The 25,843-nt window shown below is 42.6% G+C and overlaps 1 protein-coding gene across 1 annotated transcript; it reads left to right on the top strand.

Moving 5' to 3' along the window:
- The first annotated feature begins 513 nt into the window (after window positions 1-513).
- LOC135108211 (uncharacterized) lies at window positions 514-8,957 on the top strand. The gene is made up of 4 exons (XM_064018988.1): window positions 514-570; window positions 1,134-1,421; window positions 2,383-2,401; window positions 8,782-8,957. Exons 1-4 carry the CDS (start codon window positions 514-516, stop codon window positions 8,955-8,957), a joined length of 540 nt encoding a protein of 179 aa, XP_063875058.1.
- Window positions 8,958-25,843: the final 16,886 nt, after the last annotated feature.

Below are 25,843 nucleotides of genomic sequence, written 5' to 3'. Positions count from 1 at the left end.
AGCTTGTAGCCTACTTCGGACTTTAGCATGAATATCCTTGAAAACATGCATACGTTGTTTAACATAGACATCTACGTTGTTGGAGCTAGTGGACTTGCCATCATATCATAAGGAAGATTTTTATCTTCACCATACAGTACATAGTGGGGATTTCCCAGTACTATCACACATTGAACTGTTAATACTGGCAGCAACATGTGGTAACCAATCCTCCCAGACTGTTTACAACTGGATGAAGAACCTCCAGGATTTTTCTGTTTGCTCTTACTACCAGTCCGTTTGAAGAAGGATGGTAAGCCACAATATAGGTGTATTTGATGTACTGTGTACATATACCTTGTAGGATTTCATTGCGAAATTCGGTTCCATTATCACTTAACAACACTCGTGGCACTGAGTATGGACAAAACAATTTAGTTACTAGCGCATGCGCTACATATTCAGCAGATTTTTCCTTTAAAGGTGAGAGAACCACGAACCTTGAAAAATGGTCTACGTACACAAGTAGGTACTATGAGCCATTTTGACTTTTGGGTAATTGAAGAAGATCAATGTCCCAAGGTCGCTCAGGTAGTGGATATTCCAGTATTGGGGCTGGTCCTTTTACAACACCCGTGTGTTTTGCACATGATATACACTTGTCAACATAATTTTCTGTCAGTGCACAATGTAGGCCAATAGTAGTTTCTAAGCGCTGCTTGTAGAGTTCACTCTCTTTCAGGGTGTCCTGCACTTCAAGTGCGACTAAACTCTCAGGAATGATGTATTGCTTACTAGAATCTCCCTTTTGGGGATTATGTCGACACAGAATATTGTCTGGTGACATGAAGAATTGAGAGAATGGTATATGTAGATGTGGAAGATCATCTTCTTTGCCTGACTCCAGAGCATGTATGACCTTAGACCATACTTTATGCTCATGCTGTGCTTTACCTAATTCCTTCAGGGTGAAGTTATTTACATGGATCGAGTCACTGACAGCTCTCACAGGGGGTGAGAGAAAGAAGAAAGGTTGTGAAGAGGTAGATGTTTAAGAATCTTCTTGTTGAGGATAAATTAGAAAACTTTAGATAGGCAGGAAATTAAAGCAATAGAACGGTAGTTTGGGAGATTAGAATGGTCACCCTTTTTAGGAAAAGGTTGAGGTCATACAAGACTTCCCACGCCCCACGACGGTGAAAAAGCTGCAGCAGTTCCTGGGGCTCGTCATCTTCTACCACCGAGTCGTTTCCTTGGCAGCCACCATCCTGTCCCCACTTCATGACCTGAAGGGAACGAAAAAGACGTCCCATAAACCGCTCCAGTGGCCACCTGTGACTAACGCCGTCTTCATGCAGGTGAAGAACAAACTCACTGGGCTCGCTCTACTCGCCCATTCCGTGCTGGATGCACCCACCGTCCTCACCAACGAGGACGACGCTGTAGGTACAGTCGTCTAGTAGGAAGTGCAAGGCACCCTCACACCTATCGCCTTTTACAGTAAATGGCTAGAGCCCGCCCAAAGGAAGTATAGCGCCTTCGACAGGGAGCTGCTAGTCAGCTATGAAGCCATCCGCCATTTTCGCTCAAAGCTTTGCTAAAAACACTATCTTGAATGATTCAGGTCTTGTTCCTTTCTCTCCTCCTCCCTCCGACTACTTCATGCTACTCATTAAAGTTCTTCGTAATGATGATTTCCATACCCTCACTGGCCTAAACCCTCAGAAGACTTATGGACCTGATGGGCTCCCTCCTATTGTTCTCCGAAACTGTGCCTCCGTACTTCCACCTTGCGAAAGCCAAATTCTGTCCATCAACATCTACTTTTCTTTCTTGCTGGAAACTTGACTACTTTTAGCCTGTTCCTAAAAAGGATGACCGTTCTAATCCCTCAAACTACCGTTCTATTGCTTTTATTTCTTGCCTATCTAAAGTGTTTGAATGTATTCTCAACAGGAAGATTCTTAAACGTCTTTCATTTCAGCACTTTCTATCTGATCGCCAGGTTCCATCAAGTGCGTTCTACTAGTGATCTTCTGGTTTTCCTTACTGAGTCTTGGTCATCCTCTTTGAAATTTTGGTGAAACTTTTGTGTTGCCTTAGACATATGAAAAACTTCTGATAGAATGTGGCACAAAGCTTTGATTTCCAAACTACCCTCTTTCGGCTTCTATCCTCCTCTGTAACTTTATCTCGAGATTCCTCCATGATCGTTCTATTGCTGCTGTGGTAGACGGTCACTGTTCTTTTTTAAATGTCTATTAACAATGGTGTTCCTCAGGGTTCTGTCCTGTCACCCACTCTCTTCCTATTATTCATCAGTGATTTTCTAAACCAAATTTCTTGTCCTATCCACTCCTACGTTGATGATACCACCCTGTACCTTTCCACATCTCTTTTTAGACGTCCAACCCTTCAGGAAGTAAACAGTTTACGAAGGGAAGCCACAGAACGCATGACTTTTGTTCTCTCTAAAATTTCTGATTTTAATACCTTAAAAACTCAATTCCTCCATCTATTAACTGAAGACAACCTTTCATACAGCTATCCTCTCTTCTTCAGTGACACTCAACTATCCCCCTCTTCCACACCGAACATCCTCGGTCTGTCTTTTACTTATAATCTAAACTGGAGACTTCACATCTTATCTCTAGCTAAAACAGCTTCTATGAAGTTTTACTCATCCCCCCCAGCTGCTAACTGTGTACATGGGTCTTATCCGTTCATGTATGGAGTATGGTTCACATGTATGGAGAGAATCCTCTCATACTGCTCTTTTAGACAGTATGGAATCAAAAGCTTTTCATCTTATCAACTCCTCTCCTTGAACTGACTTTCTTCAACCTCTTTCTCATCGTCATAATGTTGCATCCCTTGCTATCTTGTATTGCTATTTTCATGCTAATTGCTTTTCTCATTTTGCTAACTGCATGCCTCCCCTCCTCCTGTGCCCTCACTGCACAAGACTTTCTTCTTTCTCTCACCTCTATTTTGTCTATTTCTCTAATACAAGAGTTAACCAGTAATCTCAATCATTCATTCCTTTCTCTGGTAAACTCTGGAACTCCGTGCTTGGTTCTGTATTTTTAGGTTCCTATGACAGGATTCAAGACACATATCCCGTAATTTTTTACTTCTACTTTCGACTCTGTCGGGGACTGGCACCTCAGTGGGCCTTTTTTATTTATTTATTTTTTCAGTTTTGTTGCCTTTATCCGGTGCCTCTCCTTCATTGAAAAAGATATATATATATATATATATATATATATATATATATATATATATATATATATATATATATATATATATATATAGAGAGAGAGAGAGAGAGAGAGAGAGAGAGAGAGAGAGAGAGAGAGAGAGAGAGAGAGAGAGAGAGAGAGAGAATCAGCGCTGTAAGCGGACCCGTAATCGAGCAATCAAAAAAGTTGTGTTACAGTGGGATAGTGTCTGTTTCTTAACTCTAATGACATATTGATACGTGGAGGGAGATGATTCGTGTTGAACTTTGTTTCACGGTCCCTTTGTTAGCAGTTCAGTGATGGATGTGGCATTTATAAAATTTTAATGAAAAGACAAAAGTCATGTTTTTATGGTTCTCATGCTTATGTTGATATTTATCTAAAATGGATGTTAGACTAAATGTCAGCGAACATATGTTTTCAACACACACACACACACACACACACACACACACACACACACACACACACACACACACACACACACACACACACACACACACACACGCACGCACACAATAATACTAATTTTGTCGTTTACTTAATAGATAAACATTTAATTTTCTTATTAGTAAAAAGATAACAAGAATAGCAAATAAATAAATAAATAAATATATATATATATATATATATATATATATATATATATATATATATATATATATATATATATATATATATATATATATATATATATATATATATAACATCATAGGCCCTACCTGCATCAACAGCTGGTGAGTAGTGACAGCGAACATGGATGGAAGCCAGGACGTATTACTAGAGCAAATATATATATATATATATATATATATATATATATATATATATATATATATATATATATATATATATATATATATATATATATATATATATATATATATATATATATATATATATGTTTTTTTTTTCAGAGTATCAAAATAGATTTTTAATGTGTATGAGAAGTAATTTTACAAAAAAAAAAAAAAAAAGAAAAAGACAATAACAAAGAAACAAAGGCAGCAGCAAAATTAACGTGGAGCTTAATACTTACATCAGATATATAATTTAATGAATGATCATCCAGGATTAGGTAGTAGACAGCTGATGCTACAATTCAAATACTGTAGGCGTGCAACATATGGGAAGGCTGACACGGTTAGGTTGCTGCTAATGTTCTCTTTATCATCCTTTATATTCGCTTTCTTTTTTGGTTCAACAACAGATCAGTAGCAACGTTCACTCTAAGGACATATTCTACTATTCATGCTATATTACAAGTATTGCATGAAACACTTGCACGATCAAAATGATCATATGCATAAATGGCTCAATAGCAAACATTTTCAGTTTATATGGGGAGGCTGTCCATCAGATGCTGATTCTGAGTCTTCCTGCAATTCATCTCAGTTTCCTCTTAATTTCTCTGTCTTTAATATTCCGATCTAAAACTGGTTGTTTCGTTTATGTACGCACATATACAATTTGCTCTCATGAACAGGGTCTTGAGTCGTTCACTAATTATACTTATGACAGTTTCTTTCACCTAACACCTTGGACTATACACAATCCTAAATAATCTGCGTAGAGCACATTCTCACCTATTTCTTTCTTGCTGAAAACTCCATAAAACGAATACTTAGGACTTGTGTTTGTGGTGCCGGGGTCAGCGGTAGCTTAATTTTTTTATAGTTTAGTTTTTAGTTTTCATTAACTTTTACTTTAAATTTTTCTTTACCCTTTAACTCTTTACTAAATAAATATATAATAGTTTCTATAATGATGTTTCTTTGCCTTACCTTGAATTCTTCATTTATCCTTTGGTTACTTGAGAACATTAATAAATAATTATTTGGTAGCGTTACCCTTATTTTGTTTACAGGTACTGATGTGTTTTCGGAGTAATTCATAGACGTAGTTCGTGTTTTAACAAAAGGGGTGGGTGTAAGTGGGAAAATAAATGACAGCTCACCTTGTCTTACAAAACGAACAAATTTTATTGAGTTACTATTTCACCGTAATTAATTCACAATTCAATTCATAAGAACTTAAGGGAACAAGAACAGAACTTAACACCCAGATTTTTCACCATACACTCACAATTAATTGACAGGCACTTGCTCTCTCCTAAAATTCTAATTTAGAATTATAATACTAGGTCGAAGGTTTAAGTGAAGGCAGTTAGAAAACAGACCGTCACTCCCTAAGCACAACTATACGATACCAAGACCGCCTTTACATGACCACCCAAACAGGGAACAGGTGCATGACACGTACTACTCTACCACACTCGACCACCGAGGCATACTAGACTTACTCCCTCTGACTGTACCCACTTAACCTACAATATGCACTTAACTTATCATTTACATCCTGTAAGACAAAGGGGAGGTGAATGGGGAGTGGCGTCATGAGGCACGGCGGGGAAGGCTTTGTCTCCCCATTGATGGACGCCAACATATACATATCAGTTTCACTTATAATTACTTTATCGCACTTCACTTCACCCTCAAATTATTGCCACTGTCTTCCCTAATGCATATATATAGTCACACACCATTACAACTTTAAATTCAGGGCATTTTTACCTGTAAGACAGAGGGGAGGTGAGTGTGGAGTAGCGTCATGAGACACGGCGGTGGAGGCTTTGTATATATATATATATATATATATATATATATATATATATATATATATATATATATATATATATATATATATATATATATATATATACAAATTGTAAAGAGATTGTGTCCAGACTCGAGATTGTCCTCCACGTTGTATATATGGTGAGTATGGGCCGGTATACAGAAAACTTCACAAAAGCTCCTCTTAAAGCTACTCATAACTTTCAAATTCTTCTCATAGCTAGGAGCTAGACTTATGAGTTATGTAGAGTAACTCATGAGGCGACTCCTAGCTATGAACTGAGTGATTTATGAACTGCTCCTAAAAAGGCTCTACGCTGTTTTTCCGCTAACTCCTATCGCGATAACAGAGATATGTTGTTATCACTTTAAAGTGAAATATAGAAATTTTGTTAATGTACTAGATGCAGAAATAAGAATCTATTAATATATTATACATCGAAAAGAATATATGTGGATTTTACCTTGGTGGCAGAAGCTGTCCACCTCGGCTTACAACAACAGTCACAAGAAGTCTAGGACCGACCAATAGCAGAACATTTTTCCAGCATGGAGCCAGCCCTGCAGTTATGAAATTGCTTAATACTGTTTACTCAATCATTATTCTGATAGCAAAACTATATTTTCAATGTGCAAGTTTAGATATTTAGTGCTGCCAATCGCTCAGCCCAATGAATCCCCGCTCTTTTTCCCTCTAACCCATTTCACTAACTAAATCAAACCAATCTAGACTAAACAAACCTAGCCTTACCTATCTAACTCAACTATTTTGGCATAAGACAGTTTCGTTAATTAATATTTGGTTAGGTTTAATTGGGTGAGGCCTTGGGTCGTGCTGCTTCCTGTCTACCCAGCACTTGGGGACCAGCACATGCATAAACAATGTACCAGACCTACGATTCGAGAGAATCAACTTCACTCCTTGTAACTGCCATTATATTCTTACAAAACTCTGAATTAAACTTTTCAAGTAAAATCTAGCCAGATCTAACCGAAATGCTTCGGCGCTGTGGTACCACGAGTTGTTGTTGTTCCACTATTATTACTTGTGAGTAGCTCATAAACTTTGGAGTCCTCTCCACGATTCGTAACATATCGACGCGCTAGTACTCATAATCCGATACGAACTTTTCTGCATTACTCATACGGCTTTTGAGCTACTCTTAGAAGGTTTATGAGCTGCATCCAGTTCATAACAGACTTATGACCTTTTCTGCATACTGCTATACAACCCAGGTTACCCAGCTCGTCACTTATTGTGCAAGTGCGTACCTGGATGCTTAGCCAACGTTTCAGATTGACACTCAGCAACTGCAAACTCAACTTGTTTGGATAGTTAAGCATAATTTGTTTGGCTACCGCTGCACATACTCTGTTGTTCATGGTCAACTTGTTTCGCTGTCACAACCAGCTACAAGCATTATACAAGCTTATTGCCACATGTCACCTCCGCCATTCGTCGCAAATAATTATAAAACCAGGTAATAGGTGCTGGTAAGTACTCGCCTGGTAAGTTACGACTGCTCGGCATGCGATTGCGATAACAGAATTTTGTAGTGGTGTGTGGTAGGAGCAGCAAGGACCAGATAGATGAAGCAGCTGTAGTTAATGTGTATAAAGCCAGTGATTGAAAAGGTATGATTATAAGTTAACTTGTATGAAGCCAGAGATGGAAAAGGAATAATTATAAGTTGGATGCACTGATGGTTCATCATTAATTAAAGATAAAATTTCTTCAATATAATGACGGATATTACTTAAGTTGCATTACTCTTGATAAAAGTTCTTGTTTCTTTACAAGTTACTAAGTCTTTTGTAGCCAACTTTGCATTTTAAGCTGCCTTTAAGCATCACATATAATCTTTGTGCTTATTCTTTATAAACATTACTATCAACTAAAAATAAAAATAAAATATTCCTATGGAATTCCTGTGTGCCGTGGAACACGACAAGTTGTGCAGGGAAAGGGTCTTCAGAGATTAGCTTGATCCACTGAATGTCTACCTCACCATGAATTCCTGAACCTTTTGACCTTTCATTTTTTTCTGAGTATTGATTTTCATCTGATGTGTATGAAACTTCAAAACTAACTACTATGTTCTTAAGTTATCAAATTATATTACCAGTTTATTTTTAGTGATAATGCATTGCAAAATTGGTGCAAAAAATTTTTAGCAAAAATTTTGCACGTAATTGTCTGTATATCAGTGTCACCTATGAAATGCTTTTTTTTTCATATTATATTTTCAAGTTTGTCTCCAGTAAACATAAAAGTTATTAAGCAAGTGTACTTGAAAAGCTTAATTGTTTCTGTATAATATGAAGAATTTTCTTAAGAGGGGGAAGTCTTATCTGTATGAAAATGATATAGATTGGAGAGTAAAGTGAAGGTTAATTCCATAATCAAGAAATGGGTATTAAAATAATGTGATGGTTAATTGTTTATGAACAAGATTTTTAAAGTTATTTTTTTGCCTGGATTAATGCTTTACACGTACTTCTATCATTCCAGGTGATACTTAAAACCTGTGGAGCTTTTTCTAATGACTACTGAGCTGGCCAAGAACTGCAGGCAAGCACGCCTTCAACAGCCACACAAAGACACGTGTTGGGATGCAACAGACATATGGGACACTGGAATCCAGATTCTGCTGTCTTTATGAGTCAGGCGGCACCTTGCACTACCACCCATTTAAAAGTGCTCGAAAAGCAGTTGCACATATGCAATTGCACAATATGTGCATCCAAAGAATTCCCCTGAATGAGCCACTACTTGATGATGACCTCATAGCCCAAGAATATAGAGGAAGCATCCAAGCTGGACTGCAGGGCTGCAGGGCTGTCAACGAAAATATGTTTTCATAGGATCTCTCTGTCTGTCTCCGTCTCTGTCTCTCTCTTTTCATGTTTCATGCCTATTGAAGACAGCATCCAAGGAGGTGGCCTTGGCAAAAGAGCCTCCATGTCTCAAGTTGAAGACATCTTCCTCACTTGTTCAAAGTCCTACACCAACACCAACCAGTGCAATGTTATAATAATCCTCATGGGCCCTGGTGAAATCCTGCGAGGCTATCATAGGAAGATACAGGGGAGGCTGTGATGGTTGCCGTGATGGGTGGACATCTGAGGTTAACAGGTGGAGTGTTGTGACTGCAGGCTGATAGTTGGGAGCGTAATGCAGTGTGGCGACCAGGTGGTGCTCGATGGGGGGTTGGTTTTTGTAAAAGGGTTTCGTCATGTTCCAGATTTATGACTTTATCTACAGTAGCAGGCGATGAAGGGGCATATGTGTAAAATTCTATGAGTATACTAGTGGGAGGCCATTTCTTTTCCTATAATTTTTCAGTTCTAGCGATGATCATTTGAAATGTGTGTGTGTATATATATATATATATATATATATATATATATATATATATATATATATATATATATATATATATATATATATATATATATATATATATATATATATATATATATATATATATTAATGTGCAGCGAGATAACGCAATGTAAAGTGAAAAACGAGAAAAAATGATAATAAATGAGGAGAGAGAGAGAGAGAGAGAGAGAGAGAGAGAGAGAGAGAGAGAGAGAGAGAGAGAGAGAGTATGAGTTCCAAATGTACGATTAAGAGTGGCCACTTGCTGCCATTAGCTTACCATAAGAATTTTCGTACCCAGAGATTCTCCTTCTCTGATTAATTTACCCTAATTCCTTTTGCTCAGTCAATTTGAGTCTCATAATTTATAGCAGAAGTGTTGCCCTTGTCAAAGAAATAATCAGTATTCATCTAGCCCCCCATAGTTCAATCAATAGAATTTTTAGAAGTAAAGTGTGTAAAGACCACACAGGGAGCAGTGTGTGGGCAGGTGTCCTTATGGGCGTCCGTCGCGACCACCCCCCCCTTAGCAGCAATGGGGGAAAGTGGTTGGAGCGCTTTCTCACGAGTAGTCACTAGGAAGCAGTTAGAAGATGAAGACGCACTGAGACGTGCTCTAATATTTAACAGAGACTAAGGCGGGATACTAGTTAGCCGAGTTAGTTGCCTTAAGGGGATGAGTGAGTCATTACTGGCCGTATGCTTCAGCCTATTCATATAGAACAGGAGTCTCCATAGAAGTATGCCAGTAAGGGTAGTTGTGTATACCATGCACTATACCCAGGGAAGTGACTCCTCAGCTGTGCGAGTGAAGGTCTTTTTTTTTTTTTTTTTATATAGGAGGGGCACTGGCCAAGGACAACAAAAATCCAATAAATAATAAAAGCCCACTGAGATGCCAATCCCAGAAAAGGGTCCGAAGCGGTAGTAAAAAATTGAAGGATAAGTGTTTTGAAACATCCCTCTTGAAAGAATTCAAGTCATAGGAAGGTGGAAATACAGAAGCACAGAGTTCCAGAGTTTACCAGAGAAAGAGGTGAATGACTGAGAGTACTGGTTAACTATTGCATTAGAGAGGTGGACAGAATAGGGGTGAGAGAAAGAAGAAAGTCTTGTGCGGCGAGGCTGTGGGAGGAGGGGAGGCATGCAGTTAGCAAGATCAGAAGAGCAGTTAGCATGAAAATAGAGATGCAGCATTGTGTCTATGAGAGAGATGCTGAAGACTGTCAGTTAGAGGAGAGGAGTTGATGAGATAAAAAGCTTTTGATTCCACCCTGTCTAGAAGAGTGGTATGAATGGAACCTCCCTAGACATGTGAAGCTTACTCCATACATGGACGGATAAGGCCCTTGTACAGAATTAACAGATGAGGGGGGGGATGAGAAAAACTGGCAGAGACATCTCAGAACGTCTAACTTTATAGAAGCTGGTTTAGCTAGAGATGAGATGTAAAGTTTCCAGTTTAGGTTATTTAGGAAACCTCCTAATTGAGATTATAAGTAAAGGACAGACCGAGGTTGTTCAGTATAGAAGAAAGGGACAGTTGAGTGTCATTAAAGAAGAGGGGATAATTGTCTGGAAGGTTGTGTCTACTTGATATATGGAGGAATTGAGTTTTTGAGGCATTGAACAATATCAAGTTTGCTCTGCCCCAATCAGAAATTTTAGAAAGATCAGAAGTCATTCGTTCTATGGCTTCCCTGTGTGAAATGTTTACTTCCTGAAGGGTTGGACGCCTATGAAAAGACGTGGAAAAGTGCAGGATGGCATCATCTGCGTAGGAGTGGATAGGACAAAAAGTTTGGTTTAGAAGGTCATCGATGAATAATAAGAAGAGAGTGGAGGACAGGACAGAACCCTGAGGAACGCCACTGATTTAAGAGAAGAACAGTGACCGTGTACCACAGCAGCAATAGAACGGTCAGAAAGGAAACTTGAGATTAAGTTACAGAGAGAAGGATAGAAATCATAGGAGAGTAGTTTGGAAATCAAAGCTTTGTGCCAGACTCTATTAAAAGCTTTTGATACGTCCAAGGCAACAGTAAAAGTTTCACCCAAATCTCTGAAAGAGGATGACCAAGACTCAGTAAGGAATGCCAAATCACCAGTAGAGCGACCTTGTCAGAACTCATACTGGCGATCAGATAGAAGGTTGTCAAGTGATAGGTGTTTAAGAATCTTCCTGTTGAGGATAGATTAAAAAAATTTAGATAGGCAGGAAATTAAAGCAACAGAACGGTAGTTTGATGGATTAGAACGGTCACCCTTTTTAGGAACAGGCTGAATGTAGGCAAACTTCCAGCAGGAAGGAAAGGTAGATGTTGTCAGACAGAGCTGAAAGAGTTTGAATAGGCAAGGTGCAAGCATGGAGGCACAGTTTCGGAGAACAATAGGAGGAACCCCATCAGCTCCATAAGCCTTCCGAGGGTTTAGGTCAGCGAGGGCATGGAAAACAACATTATGAAGAATTTTAATTGGTAGCATGAAGTAGTAAGAGGGTGGAGGAGAGGGAGGAACAAGCCCAGAATCGTCAAAAGTAGAGTTTTTAGCAAAGGTTTGAGCGAAGAATTCAAATTTAGAAACGTATGTGATACCAATGGTGCCATTTGGTTGAAATAAATGACAAAGAAGGAGCCAAGTTACTGGAGATATTTTTGGCTTGATGCCAGAAGTCATGAGGGGAGTTAGATCTTGAAAGATTTTGACACTTTCTGGTAATGAAGGAGTTTTTGGCTAGTTGGAGAACAGACTTGGCATGGTTCTGGGCAGAAATATAAAGTGCATGAGATTCTGCTGATGGAAGGCTTAAGTACCTTTTGTGGGCTACCTCTCTATCATTTATAACAGGAGAACAAGTTGTGTTAAACTAAGGTTTGGAAGGTTTAGTTCGAGAAAAAGTGAGAAATGTACGCCTCCATGCCAGACACTATCACCTCTGTTATGCGCTCAGCACACAAAGACGGATCTCGGGCATGGAAGCAGTAGTCATTCGAAGGAAAATCAGCAAAATACCTCCTCAGGTCCCCCCAACTAGCAGAGGCAAAACGCCAGAGGCACCTTCGCTTTGCAGGATCCTGAGGAGGGATTGGAATGATAGGACAAGATACAGATATGAGAGTGTGGTCAGAGGAGTCCAACGGAGAAGAGAAGGTGACAGCATAAGCAGAAGCATTAGGGGTTAGGAAAAGGTCAAGAATGTTGGGTGTATTTCTAAGACGGTCAGGAATACGAGTAGGGTGCTGCACCAATTTCTTTAGGTCATGGAGGATAGCAAAGATGAAGGCTAGTTCACCTGGACGGTCAGTGAAGGGAGAGGAACACCAAAGCTGGTGGTGAACATTGAAGTCTCCAATAATGGGCATCTCAGCAAAAGGGAAGAGAGTCAGAATGTGCTCCACTTTGGAAGCTAACTAGTCAAAGAATTTCTTATAGTCAGAGGAGTTAGGTGAGAGATATACAACACAGATAAATTTAGTTTGAGAGTGACTCTGTAGTCGTAGCCAGATGGTGAAAAACTCGGAAGATTCAAGAGCGTGGGCACGAGAGCAGGTTAAATCGTTGCGCACACAAACGCAACATCCAACTTTGGATCTAAAATGAGGATAGAGAAAGTAGGAGGGAACAGAAAAGGGGCTATTGTCAGTTACCTCAGACATCTGAGTTTCAGTGTGGAAAAGAAGATGAAGTGTAAAAAAGGAGAGGTGGTGTTCTACAGATTGAAAATTAGATCTTAGACCAGGAATGTTGCAGAAGTTAATGAAGAAAAAGTTGAGGGGCTTGGGTGTCAAGACACTTGGGGTTGTCGTCAGAAAGACAGTCCGACATGGGGTCATTCGTGGTCCTTCTTCCAGATGGGGACTCGGAGGCTGGTGTAGGAGTCGCCATGACTTTTAAAATTTCGAGTGAAGGGTGTGTGTTATTAGGTGCTTGTATTTTTGTGTGGAGGAAGAGAGTTGTCTTTAGAGGGCAGGTTGTGACTGTCCCCTTGTGTTGTGAGATACAAAGGGAAACGTTCAGTGAGGTCACAGCTGGGTTTAATGATAAGTTCACAACACCACCTGATCCAGTGCTTTAGATGTCACTGGGAGTAATTATCGTTTCGGCAGGTGCCTACTGCCTCCTTCTATGTTGAGTTTGCACATTGAGTGGTGACTGTGTTTGTGGGCACTCTTTCGTAGTAGTTGTGTCTTTTGCTAGTAACTCTATTTTCTCTTAAATCCTACTGAGAAATCTCTTAAATCCTACTGAGGCTGAACTGCTGGTGCAGTTCAGCCTCAGAGGACTTAAGTAATTAGCTGTGCAGTGAACTTTACTCCTTCCTCAGGTCCTGATTATGGCCTGTTGTATGTTAACTGTTTTTCCTCGACGTGGTTGTCGATTCTTCTGCAGCTGTAGGTGTTAAGTGTTATTTGAGTATTTCCTTTGTCTGTGAATAGGTAAAACAAATTGGCGACCTCAACTTAGTGTGACCTGTAGTTACGACTGTTGTGAAAAGGGTGCAGGAGTCAAAAGGGAGCTTGTACACCCATATTTGAGCTCTGCACTGAGTCTACGTACGAGGTGAATCAGGGAAGCTAGTCCAGGTGCGGTAGCTTGGTGAAGGGACAGGGATTTGTGGTCGTAACAGAAATTGGCGACCTCGCCAGGATTGCTGGGAGCTTCGTTGCCAGGTGGGGAAAACAGTTTGTTTCATTGTTCGTGACCACATTTAGTGTAAGCCATGGAGGGCAAGGCTGATAGCAAGGGTGACTCGTGACCTGAGTCCCCTGCCTCTGCTGGGAGCGACAGTGTCAATTTAACACAGCACAGTTCGGTGTGAGGACACCTGGTCCCACACATCGCGTCCACGGACGTGTTAGCTCTGCTTGCAGCGTTGGTGGCTTCTCCCAGACCGAAGGCATGTCTGAGGAGATGGGATTTAAATTGGAAATGAGGAAAATGGAGCTTGAAGTCGAGAGGGAGAGAGAATTAAGAAAGTTTAAATTGGAAGCTGAGGAAATGAGACTGAAGACTGATGAAGCTGGAGAAACCAGCAGGCTTGAGGCCGAGGAAAAGCAAAGGTGTTTGAAGCTGAGAAGGAGGCAAAGATGTATGAGAGGGAAGAAGCTGAAAACAATAGGATTTTTGAGTTGGAGAAGACTCGAATAGAAGTGAATTCACCTCATGGCTTGAGGAGAGGAGGAGTTAAGGAGGATACAGTAGACAGCCAGATGGTGAGGAGTCTGAATTTGATGAAAAGAAGGTGACAGAGTGGTTTTGGAGATTTGAGAAGGAAGCCTCAGTCTGACTGGCCTCAGGAGAGATGGGTTGCCTTGTTGCCAATGTGTTGAAGGGTAGGGCGCTGGAGGTGTATAACAGGATGTCAGCTGAGGATTTGGAGGATTATGAGGAGTTTAAGGCTGACATCTTGAGAGCTTGTGAGCTGCGTCCAGAGGCGTACAGGCTGCAGTTCCATGGAGGAAAGAAAAGGCCCAGTGATTCCTGTTTAGAATGTGCTTGCTATCTGGAGGAGACATTTGAAAAATGGATTGTAAGCGATCAGGCCGCCTCTTACCATGAGTTAAAGGAACTCATGGTAATGGAGCAGTTTAATAACGTGGTCGAGGAGTTTGTAGCGCTGCTCCGAGAGAAAAACGTTTAAAACCCTGAAGGCGGCGGCTACGTGGGCAGATGACCACGTATTGGCGCACCGGCCTGTGCTACGGTGGATTGGTGGTACGTCTGGTGGGACTGGGGACATCTGATGGTTTGGCCAGCCCCAGTTTGTTTAGGAGTCCATATTATAGTAGTGGCTTCAGTAGTAAATCGGGGCGAGTTAGCCCTGTTGGTAATAAGTCTCCCAGCCCACGACGGAGACAGTCTGAGAGCATGCAACACAGCACTCCCACGTATAGTATGCAGCCCATGTGTCATTATTGCAAGAACACTGGGCATTTTAAGTAAAATTACCCTAAGTCAGTGTCCGCCACTGCTTTCTAAACGCCCCAAAAGACGGTGGCTTTGATTGTCCCAGGGTTGGGACCAGGAAGGTGATGAGATCTGGGCTGTTTAGTCGCGAGAGTGGAAATGCCGATGTGGCTGCTCCCTCATCTGTTGTTACCTCACCATCCACTGTAGGGTCGAGTTGGACTGGTGCCATCCATTTTTATGTAAGGGTACTGTTAAAATTGATGGAGTTATGTATCCTGTCACTGTTTTGAGAGACACAGCGGCACAGCAGTCGCTGTGCAGGAATGTAAATGGGAGGCGAGTTGCCTCCAATCAGCCTGTGTGGTGCTGGTGAATTGGCGCCGCGGAGAGCTTCGCCACGGCGGAGATTAGGCTGTCATGCTTGTTAGTCACCGCGGAGGTGAGGGTGGCACTACCGGAGGACCTGCCAGTGTCTGGTGTTGATTTCATTCTGAAGAATGACCTAGCAGGTGGAAGAGTCTGGGAGCAGCTCCCATCCGCGGACGCCGACCCTGATGCAGAGGCTGCTGAGAGTGCTGACTGTTGTTGTTACTCGCCCTAAGGCGAGGCGAGCACCCCGGTGTTGGGTGCCCGCAGGATCTGTGACTCCAGGGGTTGATTGCAATAAGGCAGGAGCGCAGTATTTGTCTTTATGCTGCTGTGGGGCCAGAGTGACCTAGAGGCTTTTCCTGTTGCTGACAAGGGTTTTGACAAGGGTTTTGAGTCAGTGTGCAGGGGATGACAGCAGAATCGCAGAGCCACCGCAAAAAGCACCTGCCTTTGATGAGAGTGTTGCTAAGGTTGAGGGTGGTATGTTGGATTTGGGTTGTTTGTTTGATGGCTTGCCTCACCATGTGGAGCCTCTCAGAGGTGACACTCAGGCTGCGTTGTCATCTGGTGTTGAGGCTGTGGGCGTCGGTACTCAGTCCGCGCCCCAGTCTAGTGTGTTAGGAGTCACAGCCGTGGGTGGGAAGACTCCTGACTCTGCTGTGGAGACCTGAGTTTCCACCCCTGCAGGGTATATTGGAGGCGGGAGGAGGCTGCTCCCGTGCCGGGACCAGACACGGTGGGTGTTTGCTCACGTGGTGAGCCACCCGTGCTGGCAGTTGCTGCACCAGCTGTTAGTGTAATTAAGGAGGGTTCCATCCCTCATGCGTGTGCTGCCCCACTACTTGCCAAGGCAGGAGTGAATAGCTGGCGGAGAGAGGAAGATGGAGGTTTGTTGCCCCATTTTCATATGCCATCCGCAACTAAGGAGGCACGGGTGCTGGAAGCACGTAACGCCCTGGTGCTTAGCCGTTTCAGAGTCTGGTTGACTCAAGAGCGTTTGGCGCGGTTTTGGTTCGGGTGTGGCTACATTTGTTGGGCGTAACCGCGTGGGTCAGGCTGGTAAGCCTGATGACCTTTCGTTTGGGACCTCTCTCAGTTGTGTTATGGCCGATGTTGTTTCCCGTGGTGTGGGGGTGATTGATGATGTTGCTTCCCGATTCCTCCTTCCAGGGCAAGTTATGATGTATTTAATGCAAGCGTTACAGCGCCGCCTCTAAAGGCAGCGTCGTGTAAGGCTGCTGGTGATAGTGTGTTGCTTGCTGCTTGGGAGCACCCTCGGTGTTGCTGGGGACTGCCTGTGGCCAAGCTGCTATAATATTTGTCAGGTGCTGGGCCTGAGCAGTGTAGTATGTGATGATGGATGTCGGATGGATGTCCTCGAAGCGACAAGGTGTCAAGGATGATAAGAGAGGCTTGCACACGGGAGCAGTTGCTGGGACTAGTGGGGTTGGCCCAGTGGCATGTTGGCCAGACTCATATTGGAGTTGGGGTTTGTAGTTTTGCGATGGCCACGTGTGTCTGCTTGGCTCCGTGTGCGGGGATGTGTGTGCTGTGTCCTGGAAAGGAGCAGCCATCAGCTCGCTGTAGCGATACCTGTATCATCAAGGGGCTGCCGAGAGGAATGAAGAGTAATAGTGACGCTGTGCCTGACGGTCGGAAGCAGACTTGGTTGTGTCACATCCGGGAAGGAGTATATTGTTTAGTTGAGAGCGGTCCAAAGGCGCCTCTTAATTTTACCAAGGAAGTGGCATTTTTGTTTTATCAATTTTATGAGTGTGGCATGGAGGCTCCATGGAGCCAGGAGTGGGCAAGCGGGAGTAATGATGTGGGCAGTGCAGGCCCAAATCAGGCCGGGAAGACTACTTTCCCTGGTGGGCTCACTGCGTGGTGCAAGGATGCAGGGATGTCATTGTATAGTCACTCTGATGCTTGTCCAGTATGGGGGAGAAAATATAGATGGAGCAGTGTGTAGTGAAGAGAGGAGGAGAAGTGAGAGTTGGCTGAGAAGTAGAGAAGGCAGAGGACCGAGATGACGGAGATGGAGGAAAGAATTCCAGAGTCACGGGAGATGCTGGAGCAGCTGTAGCTGCTGGAGAAATTAGATAACTAAGATGCCTTGCAGGAGAAAGCTTGCACACCAGTGAAGCTGTGAAGACCAGAGGTCTCTGACACAGTGCCAGAGACAGATCTTGAAGGTGGAGTAGGAGGAGCAGAAGGAAAAAACGGCAGTCTGAGTTTGAGGGCCAAGTGGGAAGCTTGTTGTTTTCTGCTATAATAATCACTTATATCAGTGCTATAACAGTGCTTGATGCTTAGTAATCTGTATACGCCCTTAGCTTGAGTATGATGTTGCGCTCTATTAGTTGTATGTCGATTGCGAATTTGTGTATTCCTTAAATTTTTGTAAGCTTTTATATATCTTCCGAAAAATTTTGTTTATTAGGGGGAGTGTAATGTGCAGCGAGATAACACAAAGGAAAGTGAAAAACGAGAAAGAATAATAATAAATGAGAGAGAGAGAGAGAGAGAGAGAGAGAGAGAGAGAGAGAGAGAGAGAGAGAGAGAGAGAGAGAGAGAGAGAGAGTACAAACACCAGATGTACGATTAAAAGTGTTCGCTCGCTGCCATCAACTTACCATAAGAATTTCCACGCCCTGGGACTTCTTTCTCGATTAATTTACCGTATTTCCCTTTGTTTAGTTAGTTTGAGTTTCACATAGTTTACAGCAGAAGAGTTCCCCTTGACAAATAATCTGTATTCATCTAGCCTAGTTCAATGAGAAGAATTTTTAGAAGTGTTTTATTTAAGTAAAGACCATGCGGGGAGCGGTGTGTGAGCAGCCGTCCATATGTGCGTGTGTTGCGATCACCCCCCCATCCAATCAGTAGCAGCGCGGGAAAGTGGTTTGAGTGCTTTCTCACGAGTAGTCTCTAGGAAGCAGTTGGAAGTAGCAGACATACTGAGACATGCTCTAATATTTAATGGAGACTAAGGTGGGATACTAGTTAGCCGGGTTAGTTGCCTTAAGGGGATGAATGAGTCATTACTGGCTGTACACCCTGGCCTATTTATATAGGAGTCTCCGTAGAATTTTGCCAATAAAGGTAGTTGTGTATACCACACACTATACCCAGGGAAGTGACTCCTTGGCTGTGTGAGTGCATAAGATGAGTTTACACAGTGAGTGGTGACTGATCCTCCTGTGTGTTCGTGGACACTCTTTCGTAGTAGTTTTTTGTGTCTTTTGTTAGTAACCCTATTTTGTCTTAAATACTAGTGTGGGCTGATGCAATTCAGCCGTAGAGAACCTGAACAATTAGCTATGTAGTGAACTTTACTTCCTCCTCAGATCCTGGCAAGTTGTCATCCAGGAGGCAGTAAACGATACTACTCGGCTTGAGGCTATAACACTCTGCTGGGCAGTGGAAGGACTGTCACGGTGGGAGGAAGCCCAATGGTGTATTATACCTTGACCATATAAATTATGTGTTATGTTAACTGTTTTTCCTAGACATGGTTGTCGATTCTTCCTCAGCTGTAGGTGTTAAGTGTTATTTGAGTATTTTCCTTGTCTGTAGGTAGGTAAAACAAACTGGCGACCTCATCTTAGTGTAAACTGGAGTTACAACTCTTGTGAAAAGGGTGCAGGAGTCACAAGGGACCCTGTACACCAGCATTTGAGCCCTGAACTGAGTCCATGTAGGAGGAGGCTCAGGGAAGCTAGTCTAGGTGTGGGAGCTTGGTAAAGAGGCAGGGATTTCTGATCGTATCTATCTATCTATCTATCTATCTATCTATCTATCTATCTACCTATCTATCTATCTATCTATCTATCTATCTATCTATCTATATATATATACATATATATATATATATATATATATATATATATATATATATATATATATATATATATATATATATATATATATATATATATATATATATATATATATATTTTTTTTTTTATGTAGGAGGGACACTGGCCAAGGGCAACAAAAACCCAATAAAAAAAATGCCCACTGAAATGCCAGTCCCATAAAAGGGTCCAAAGCGGTAGTCAAAAATTGAAGGATAAGTGTCTTGAAACCTCCCTTTGAAGGAATTCAAGTCATAGGAAGGAGGAAATACAGAAGCAGGCAGGATGTTCCAGAGTTTACCAGAGAAAGAGATGAATGATTGAGAATACTGGTTAACTCTTACGTTAGAGAGGTGGACAGAATAGGGATGAGAGAAAGAAGAAAGTCTTCTGCAGGAAGGTCGTGGAAGGAAGGGAGGCATGCAGTTAGAAAGATCAGAAGAGCAGTTAGCATGAAAATAGCGGTAGAAGACAGCTAGAGATGTAACACTGCGGCGATGAGCAATCTAGTAGAGCAGTATGAGTGGAACCCCCCCATACTCCATACAAGGACGGATAAGGCCCTTGTACAGAGTTAGCAGCTGAGGGGGTGAGAAAATTTGGCGGAGACGTCTCAGAGCGCCTATCTTCATAGAAGTTGTTTTAGCTAGAGATGAGATGTGGTTTCCAGTTCAGATTATAAGTAAAGGACAGATCGAGGATTTCAGTGTAGAAGAGGGGGCAGTTGAGTGTCATTGAAGAAGAGGGGATAGTTGTCTGGAAGATTGTGTCGAGTTGATAGATGGAGGAATTGAGTTTTTGAGGCATTGAACAATACCAAGTTTGCTCTGCCATAATCAGAAATTTTAGAAAGATCAGAAGTCAAGCGTTCTGTGGTTTCCCTGCGTGAAATGTTTACTTCCTGAAGGGTTGGATGTCTATGAAAGGACGTGGAAAAGTGCAAGGTGGTATCATCAGCGTAGGAGTAGATAGGACAAGAAGTTTGGTTTAGAAGATCATTAATGAATAATAAGAAGAGAGTTGGTGACAGGACAGAACTCTGAGGAACACCACTGTTAATAGATTTAGGAGAAGAACAGTGATCATCTACCACAGCAGCAATAGAACGGTCAGAAAGGAAACTTGAGATGAAGTTACAGAGAGAAGGATACAAGCTGTAGGAGGGTAGTATGGAAATCAAAGCTTTGTGCCAGACTCTATCAAAAGCTTTTGATGTCCAAGGCAACAGCAAAAGTTTTACCAAAATCTCTAAAAGAGGATGACCAAGACTCAGTAAGGAAAGCCAGAAGATTACCAGTAGAGCGGTCTTGACGGAATCCATACTGGCGATCAGACAGAAGGTTGTGAAGTGATAGATGTTTAAGAATCTTCCTGTTGAGGATAGATTCAAAAACTTTAGATAGGCAGGAAATTAAAGCAATAGGACGTTAGTTTGAGGGATTAGAACGGTCACCCTTTTTAGAAACAGGCTGAATGTAGGCAAACTTCCAGCAAGAAGGAAAGGTAGATGTTGACAGACAGAGCTGAAAGAGTTTGACTAGGCAAGGCGCAAGCATGGACATGGAAAATATCATATGTGAAGAATTTTAATAGGTAGCATGAAGTAGTCACAGGGTGGAGAAGAGGGAGAAACAAGCCCAGAATCGTCCAAGGTAGAGCTTTTAGCAAAGGTTTGAGCGAAGAGTTCAGCTTTAGAAATAGATGTGATAGCAGTGGTGCCATCTGCTTGAAATAAAGGAGGGAAAGAAGATGAAGCAAAGTTATTGGAGATATTTTTGGCTAGATGGCAGAAGTCACGAGGGGAGTTAGATCTTGAAAGGTTTTGAGACTTTCTGTCAAGGAAGAAGTTTTTGGCTAGGTGAACAGACTTGGCATGGTTCCGGGCAGAAATATAAAGTGCATGAGATTCTGGTGATGGAAGGCTTAAGTACCTTTTGTGGACCACCTCCCTATCATGTGTAGCACGAGAACAACCTGTGTTAAACCAATTACTCCCAGTGAGGTCTAAAGCACTGTTCAGGGGGTGCTGTGAACTTATCATTAAACCCAGCTGTGACCTCACTGAACGTTTCCCTTTGTGTCTCACAACACAAGGGGGCAGTCACAGCCTGCCCTCTAAAGACAACTCTCTTCCTCCACACAAAACTACAAGCACCTAATAACACCCACACCCTTCACTCAAAAATTTTAAAATCATCATGGCGACTCCTACACCAGCCTCGGAGTCCCCATCTGGGGAGGGGACCATAAATGTCCCCAGGTCGGACTGCCTTTCTGTCGACGACCCTAAGTGTCTTGACATCCCCCTCAACTTTTTCTTCATTAACTTCTGCAACATTCGCGGTCTAAGATCTAATTTTCAATCTGTAGAACACCACCTCTCCTCTTCTAAGCCTCATCTTCTTTTCCTCACTGAAACTCAGGTGTCTGAGGCAACTGACAGTAGCCCCTTTTCTGTTTCCTCCTACTTTCTCTATCCTCATTTTCGATCCAAAGCTGGATGCTGCGTTTATGTGCGCAATGACTTAACCTGCTCTCGTGCCCACGCTCTTGAATCTTCCGAGTTTTCCACCATCTGGCTACGACTACAGAGTCACTCTCATACTAAATTTATCTGTGCTGTATACCTCTCTCCTAACTCCTCTGACTATAAGAAATTCTTTGACTACTTAACTTCCAAAGTGGAGCACATTCTGACCCTCTTCCCTTTTGCAGAGATCTCCATTCTTGGAGATTTCAATGTTCACCACCAGCTTTGGCTTTCCTCTCCCTTCACTGACCATCCTGGTGAACTAGCCTACAACTTTGCTATCCTCCATGACCTAGAGCAATTGGTGCAACACCCTACTCGCATTCCTGACCGTCTTGGAGATACGCCCAACATTCTTGACCTTTTCCTGACCTCTAATCCTTCTGCTTATGCTGTCACCCTTTCTTCTCCGTTGAGCTCCTCCGATCACAATCTCATATCTTTATCTTGTCCTATCACTCCAATCCCTCCTCAGGATACCCCTAAGCGAAAGTGGCTCTGGCGTTTTGCCTCTGCCAGTTGGGGGGACCTGAGGAGGTATTTTGCTGATTTTCCTTGGAATGACTACTGCTTCCGTGTCAGAGACCCGTCTTTATGTGCTGAGCGCATAACCGAGGTGATAGTGTCTGGCATGGAGGCGTACATTCCTCACTCTTTTTCTCGTCCTAAACCTTCTAAACCTTGGTTTAACACAGCTTGTTCTCGTGCTATACATGATAGAGAGGTGGCCCACAAAAGGTACTTAAGCCTTCCATCACCAGAATCTCATGCACTTTATATTTCTGCCCAGAGCCATGCCAAGTCTGTTCTCCAACTAGCCAAAAACTCCTTCATTAACAGAAAATGTCAAAACCTTTCAAGATCTAACTCCCCTCGTGATTTCTGGCATCTAGCCAAAAATATCTCCAATAACTTTGCTTCTTCTTCTTTCCCTCCTCTACTTCAACCAGATGGCACCACTGCTATCACATCTATTTCTAAAGCTGAACTCTTTGCTCAAACCTTTGCTAAAAACTCTACCTTGGACGATTCTGGGCTTGTTCCTCCATCTCCTCCACCCTCTGACTACTTCATGCCACGTATTAAAATTCTTCGCAATGATGTTTTCCATGCCCTCGCTGGCCTAAACCCTCGGAAGGCTTATGGACCTGATGGGGTCCCTCCTATTGTTCTCCGAAACTGTGCCTCCGTGCTTGCACCTTGCCTAGTCAAACTCTTTCAGCTCTGTTTGTCAACATCTATCTTTCCATCTTGCTGGAAGTTTGCCTACATTCAACCTGTTCCTTAAAAGGGTGACCGTTCTAATCCCTCAAACTACCGTCCTATTGCTTTAATTTCCTGCCTATCTAAAGTTTTTGAGTCTATCCTCAACAGGAAGATTCTTAAACATTTATCACCTCACAACCTTCTATCTGATCGCCAGTATGGGTTCCGTCAAGGCCGCTCTACTAACGATCTTCTGGCTTTCCTTACTGAGTCTTGGTCATCCTCTTTTAGAGATTTTGGTGAAACTTTTGCTGTTGCCTTGGACATATCAAAAGCTTTTGATAGAGTCTGGCACAAAGCTTTGATTTCCAAACTACCCTCCTACGGTTTCTATCCTTCTCTCTGTAACTTCATCTCAAGTTTCCTTTCTGACCGTTCTATTGCTGCTGTGGTAGACGGTCACTGTTCTTCTCCTAAATCTATTAACAGTGGTGTTCCTCAGGGTTCTGTCCTGTCACCAACTCTCTTCTTATTATTCATTAATGATCTTCTAAACCAAACTTCTTGTCCTATCCACTCCTACGCTGATGATACCACCCTGCACTTTTCCACGTCTTTTCATAGACGTCCAACCCTTCAGGAGGTAAACATATCACGCAGGGAAGCCACAGAACGCCTGACTTTTGATCTTTCTAAAATTTCTGATTGGGGCAGAGCAAACTTGGTATTGTTCAATGCCTCAAAAACTCAATTCCTCCATCTATCAACTCAACACAACCTTCCAGACAACTATCCCCTCTTCTTCAATGACACTCAACTGTCCCCCTCTTCTGCACTGAACATCCTCTGTCTGTCCTTTACTTATAATCTGAACTGGAAACTTCACATCTCATCTCTAGCTAAAACAGCTTCTATGAAGTTAGGTGTTCTGAGACGTCTCCGGCAGTTTTTGTCACCCCCCCAGCTGCTAACTCTGTACAAGGGCCTTATCCGTCCATGTATGGAGTATGCTTCACATGTCTGGGGGGTTCCACTCATACTGCTCTTCTAGACAGGATGGAATCAAAAGCTTTTCGTCTCATCAACTCCTCTCCTCTAACTGACTGTCTTCAGCCTCTCTCTCACCGCCGCAATGTTGCATATCTAGCTGTCTTCTACCGCTATTTTCATGCTAATTGCTCTTCTGATTTTGCTAACTGCATGCCTCCCCTCCTTCCGCGGCCTCGCTGCACAAGACTTTCTTCTTTCTCTCACCCCTATTCTGTCCACCTCTGTAACGCAAGAGTTAACCAGTATTCTCAATCATTCATCCCTTTCTCTGGTAAACTCTGGAACTCCCTGCCTGCTTCTGTATTTCCACCTTCCTATGACTTGAATTCCTTCAAGAGGGAGGTTTCAAGACCAATTTTTGACCACTGCCTTGACCCTTTTATGGGACTGGCATTTCAGTGGGCATTTTTTTTATTGATTTTTGTTACCCTTGGCCAGTGTCCTTCTTACATAAAAAAAAAAAAAAAAAGGTTTGGAAGGTTTAGGTCGAGAAAAAGAGTGAGGAATGTACGCCTCCATGCCAGACACTATCATCTCTGTTATGTGCTCAGCACACAAAGACGGGTCTCGGGACACGGAAACAGTAGTCATTCCAAGGAAAATAAGCAAAATACCTCCTCAGGTCCCCCCAACTAACAGAGGCAAAATGCCAGAGGCACCTTCGCTTAAGGGGATCCTGAGGAGGGATTGGAGCGATAGGACAAGATACAGATATGAGATTGTGATTGGAGGAGCCCAACGGAGAAGAAAGGGTGACAGCATAAGCAGAAGGATTAGAGGTCAGGAAAAGGTCATGAACGTTGGGCGTATCTCCAAGACGGTCAGGAATACGAGTAGGGTGTTGCACCAATTGCTCTAGGTCATGGAGGATATGAAAGTTGTAGGCTAGTTCACCAGGATGGTCAGTGAAGGGAGAGGGAAGCCAAAGCTGGTGGTGAACACTGAAGTCTCCAAGAATGGAGATCTCTGCAAAAGGGAAGAGAGTCAGAATGTGCTCCACTGCTGCTGCTGCTGCGTCGTTATCTGACTCGCTATCAGATTCACTCTTCTTCCTGCAGCTGTGGGATGACGGGAAGGCCAGATGGCCGCTGCCTGTTAGACTGTGGGCGGTACAGTCGAGTGGCCTCGATGAAAAAATGGTGGATAACTTATTCTTCCTTGAATGTGTGAAGAAACATATAACGAGCAAAGTACTGCTTGAAGTACTTGCTCCTTAACCCTGGCCGCTTCGCCTACTGCTTGAGGTCCAACCACAGGCGGTCAATGCTCTGAGTGTGGATATTGGGGTTGTTAGTGTAGTGCTGGAAAAATAATTATGTATATTTCTACTTTTTTTTTTTTTTTTTTTTTTTTTTTAGGCTAAGGCCCATGTAATGGGCGGGGATGACCAGCGTCTCAGTACCATGTGAGTAAACCCCCACCTTCCCCTCCTCTCCTCAGTGTCCTTTTGTCCTTGCTTTCCCCCCCCCCCTCTCAGCGTCACTGTGTTGACCACTTCTATCATAAATTTACCCCGTGAATAAACGTAATTTCTCCTGCTTGGCCAGGTTATAGAGGCGAATTTTTCACCTAATCCCAGAGAATGGGGAGCCCTTAATACGATAAAATTAATTCTATAATGGTAAGGTCTTAAGCCAGCTCAAACAAATCCCAGATAATTACGCCGCGCCAATGAG

The sequence above is a fragment of the Scylla paramamosain genome, chromosome 16 (genome assembly GCF_035594125.1).
Source record: "Scylla paramamosain isolate STU-SP2022 chromosome 16, ASM3559412v1, whole genome shotgun sequence".
Classification (NCBI taxonomy): domain Eukaryota; kingdom Metazoa; phylum Arthropoda; class Malacostraca; order Decapoda; family Portunidae; genus Scylla; species Scylla paramamosain.
Note: the sequence above shows the minus strand (reverse complement) of the source record. Positions and strands in the feature narration are given on the sequence as shown.

Coding starts and splice junctions, on each gene's coding strand:
- LOC135108211 (XM_064018988.1), top strand. CDS start 514: ATGAGCCATTTTGACTTTTGGGTAATTGAAGAAGATCAATGTCCCAAG. Junction 571..1,133: donor AATGTCCCAAGGTCGCTCAG/GTAGTGGATATT, acceptor CACCCTTTTTAG/GAAAAGGTTGAGGTCATACA.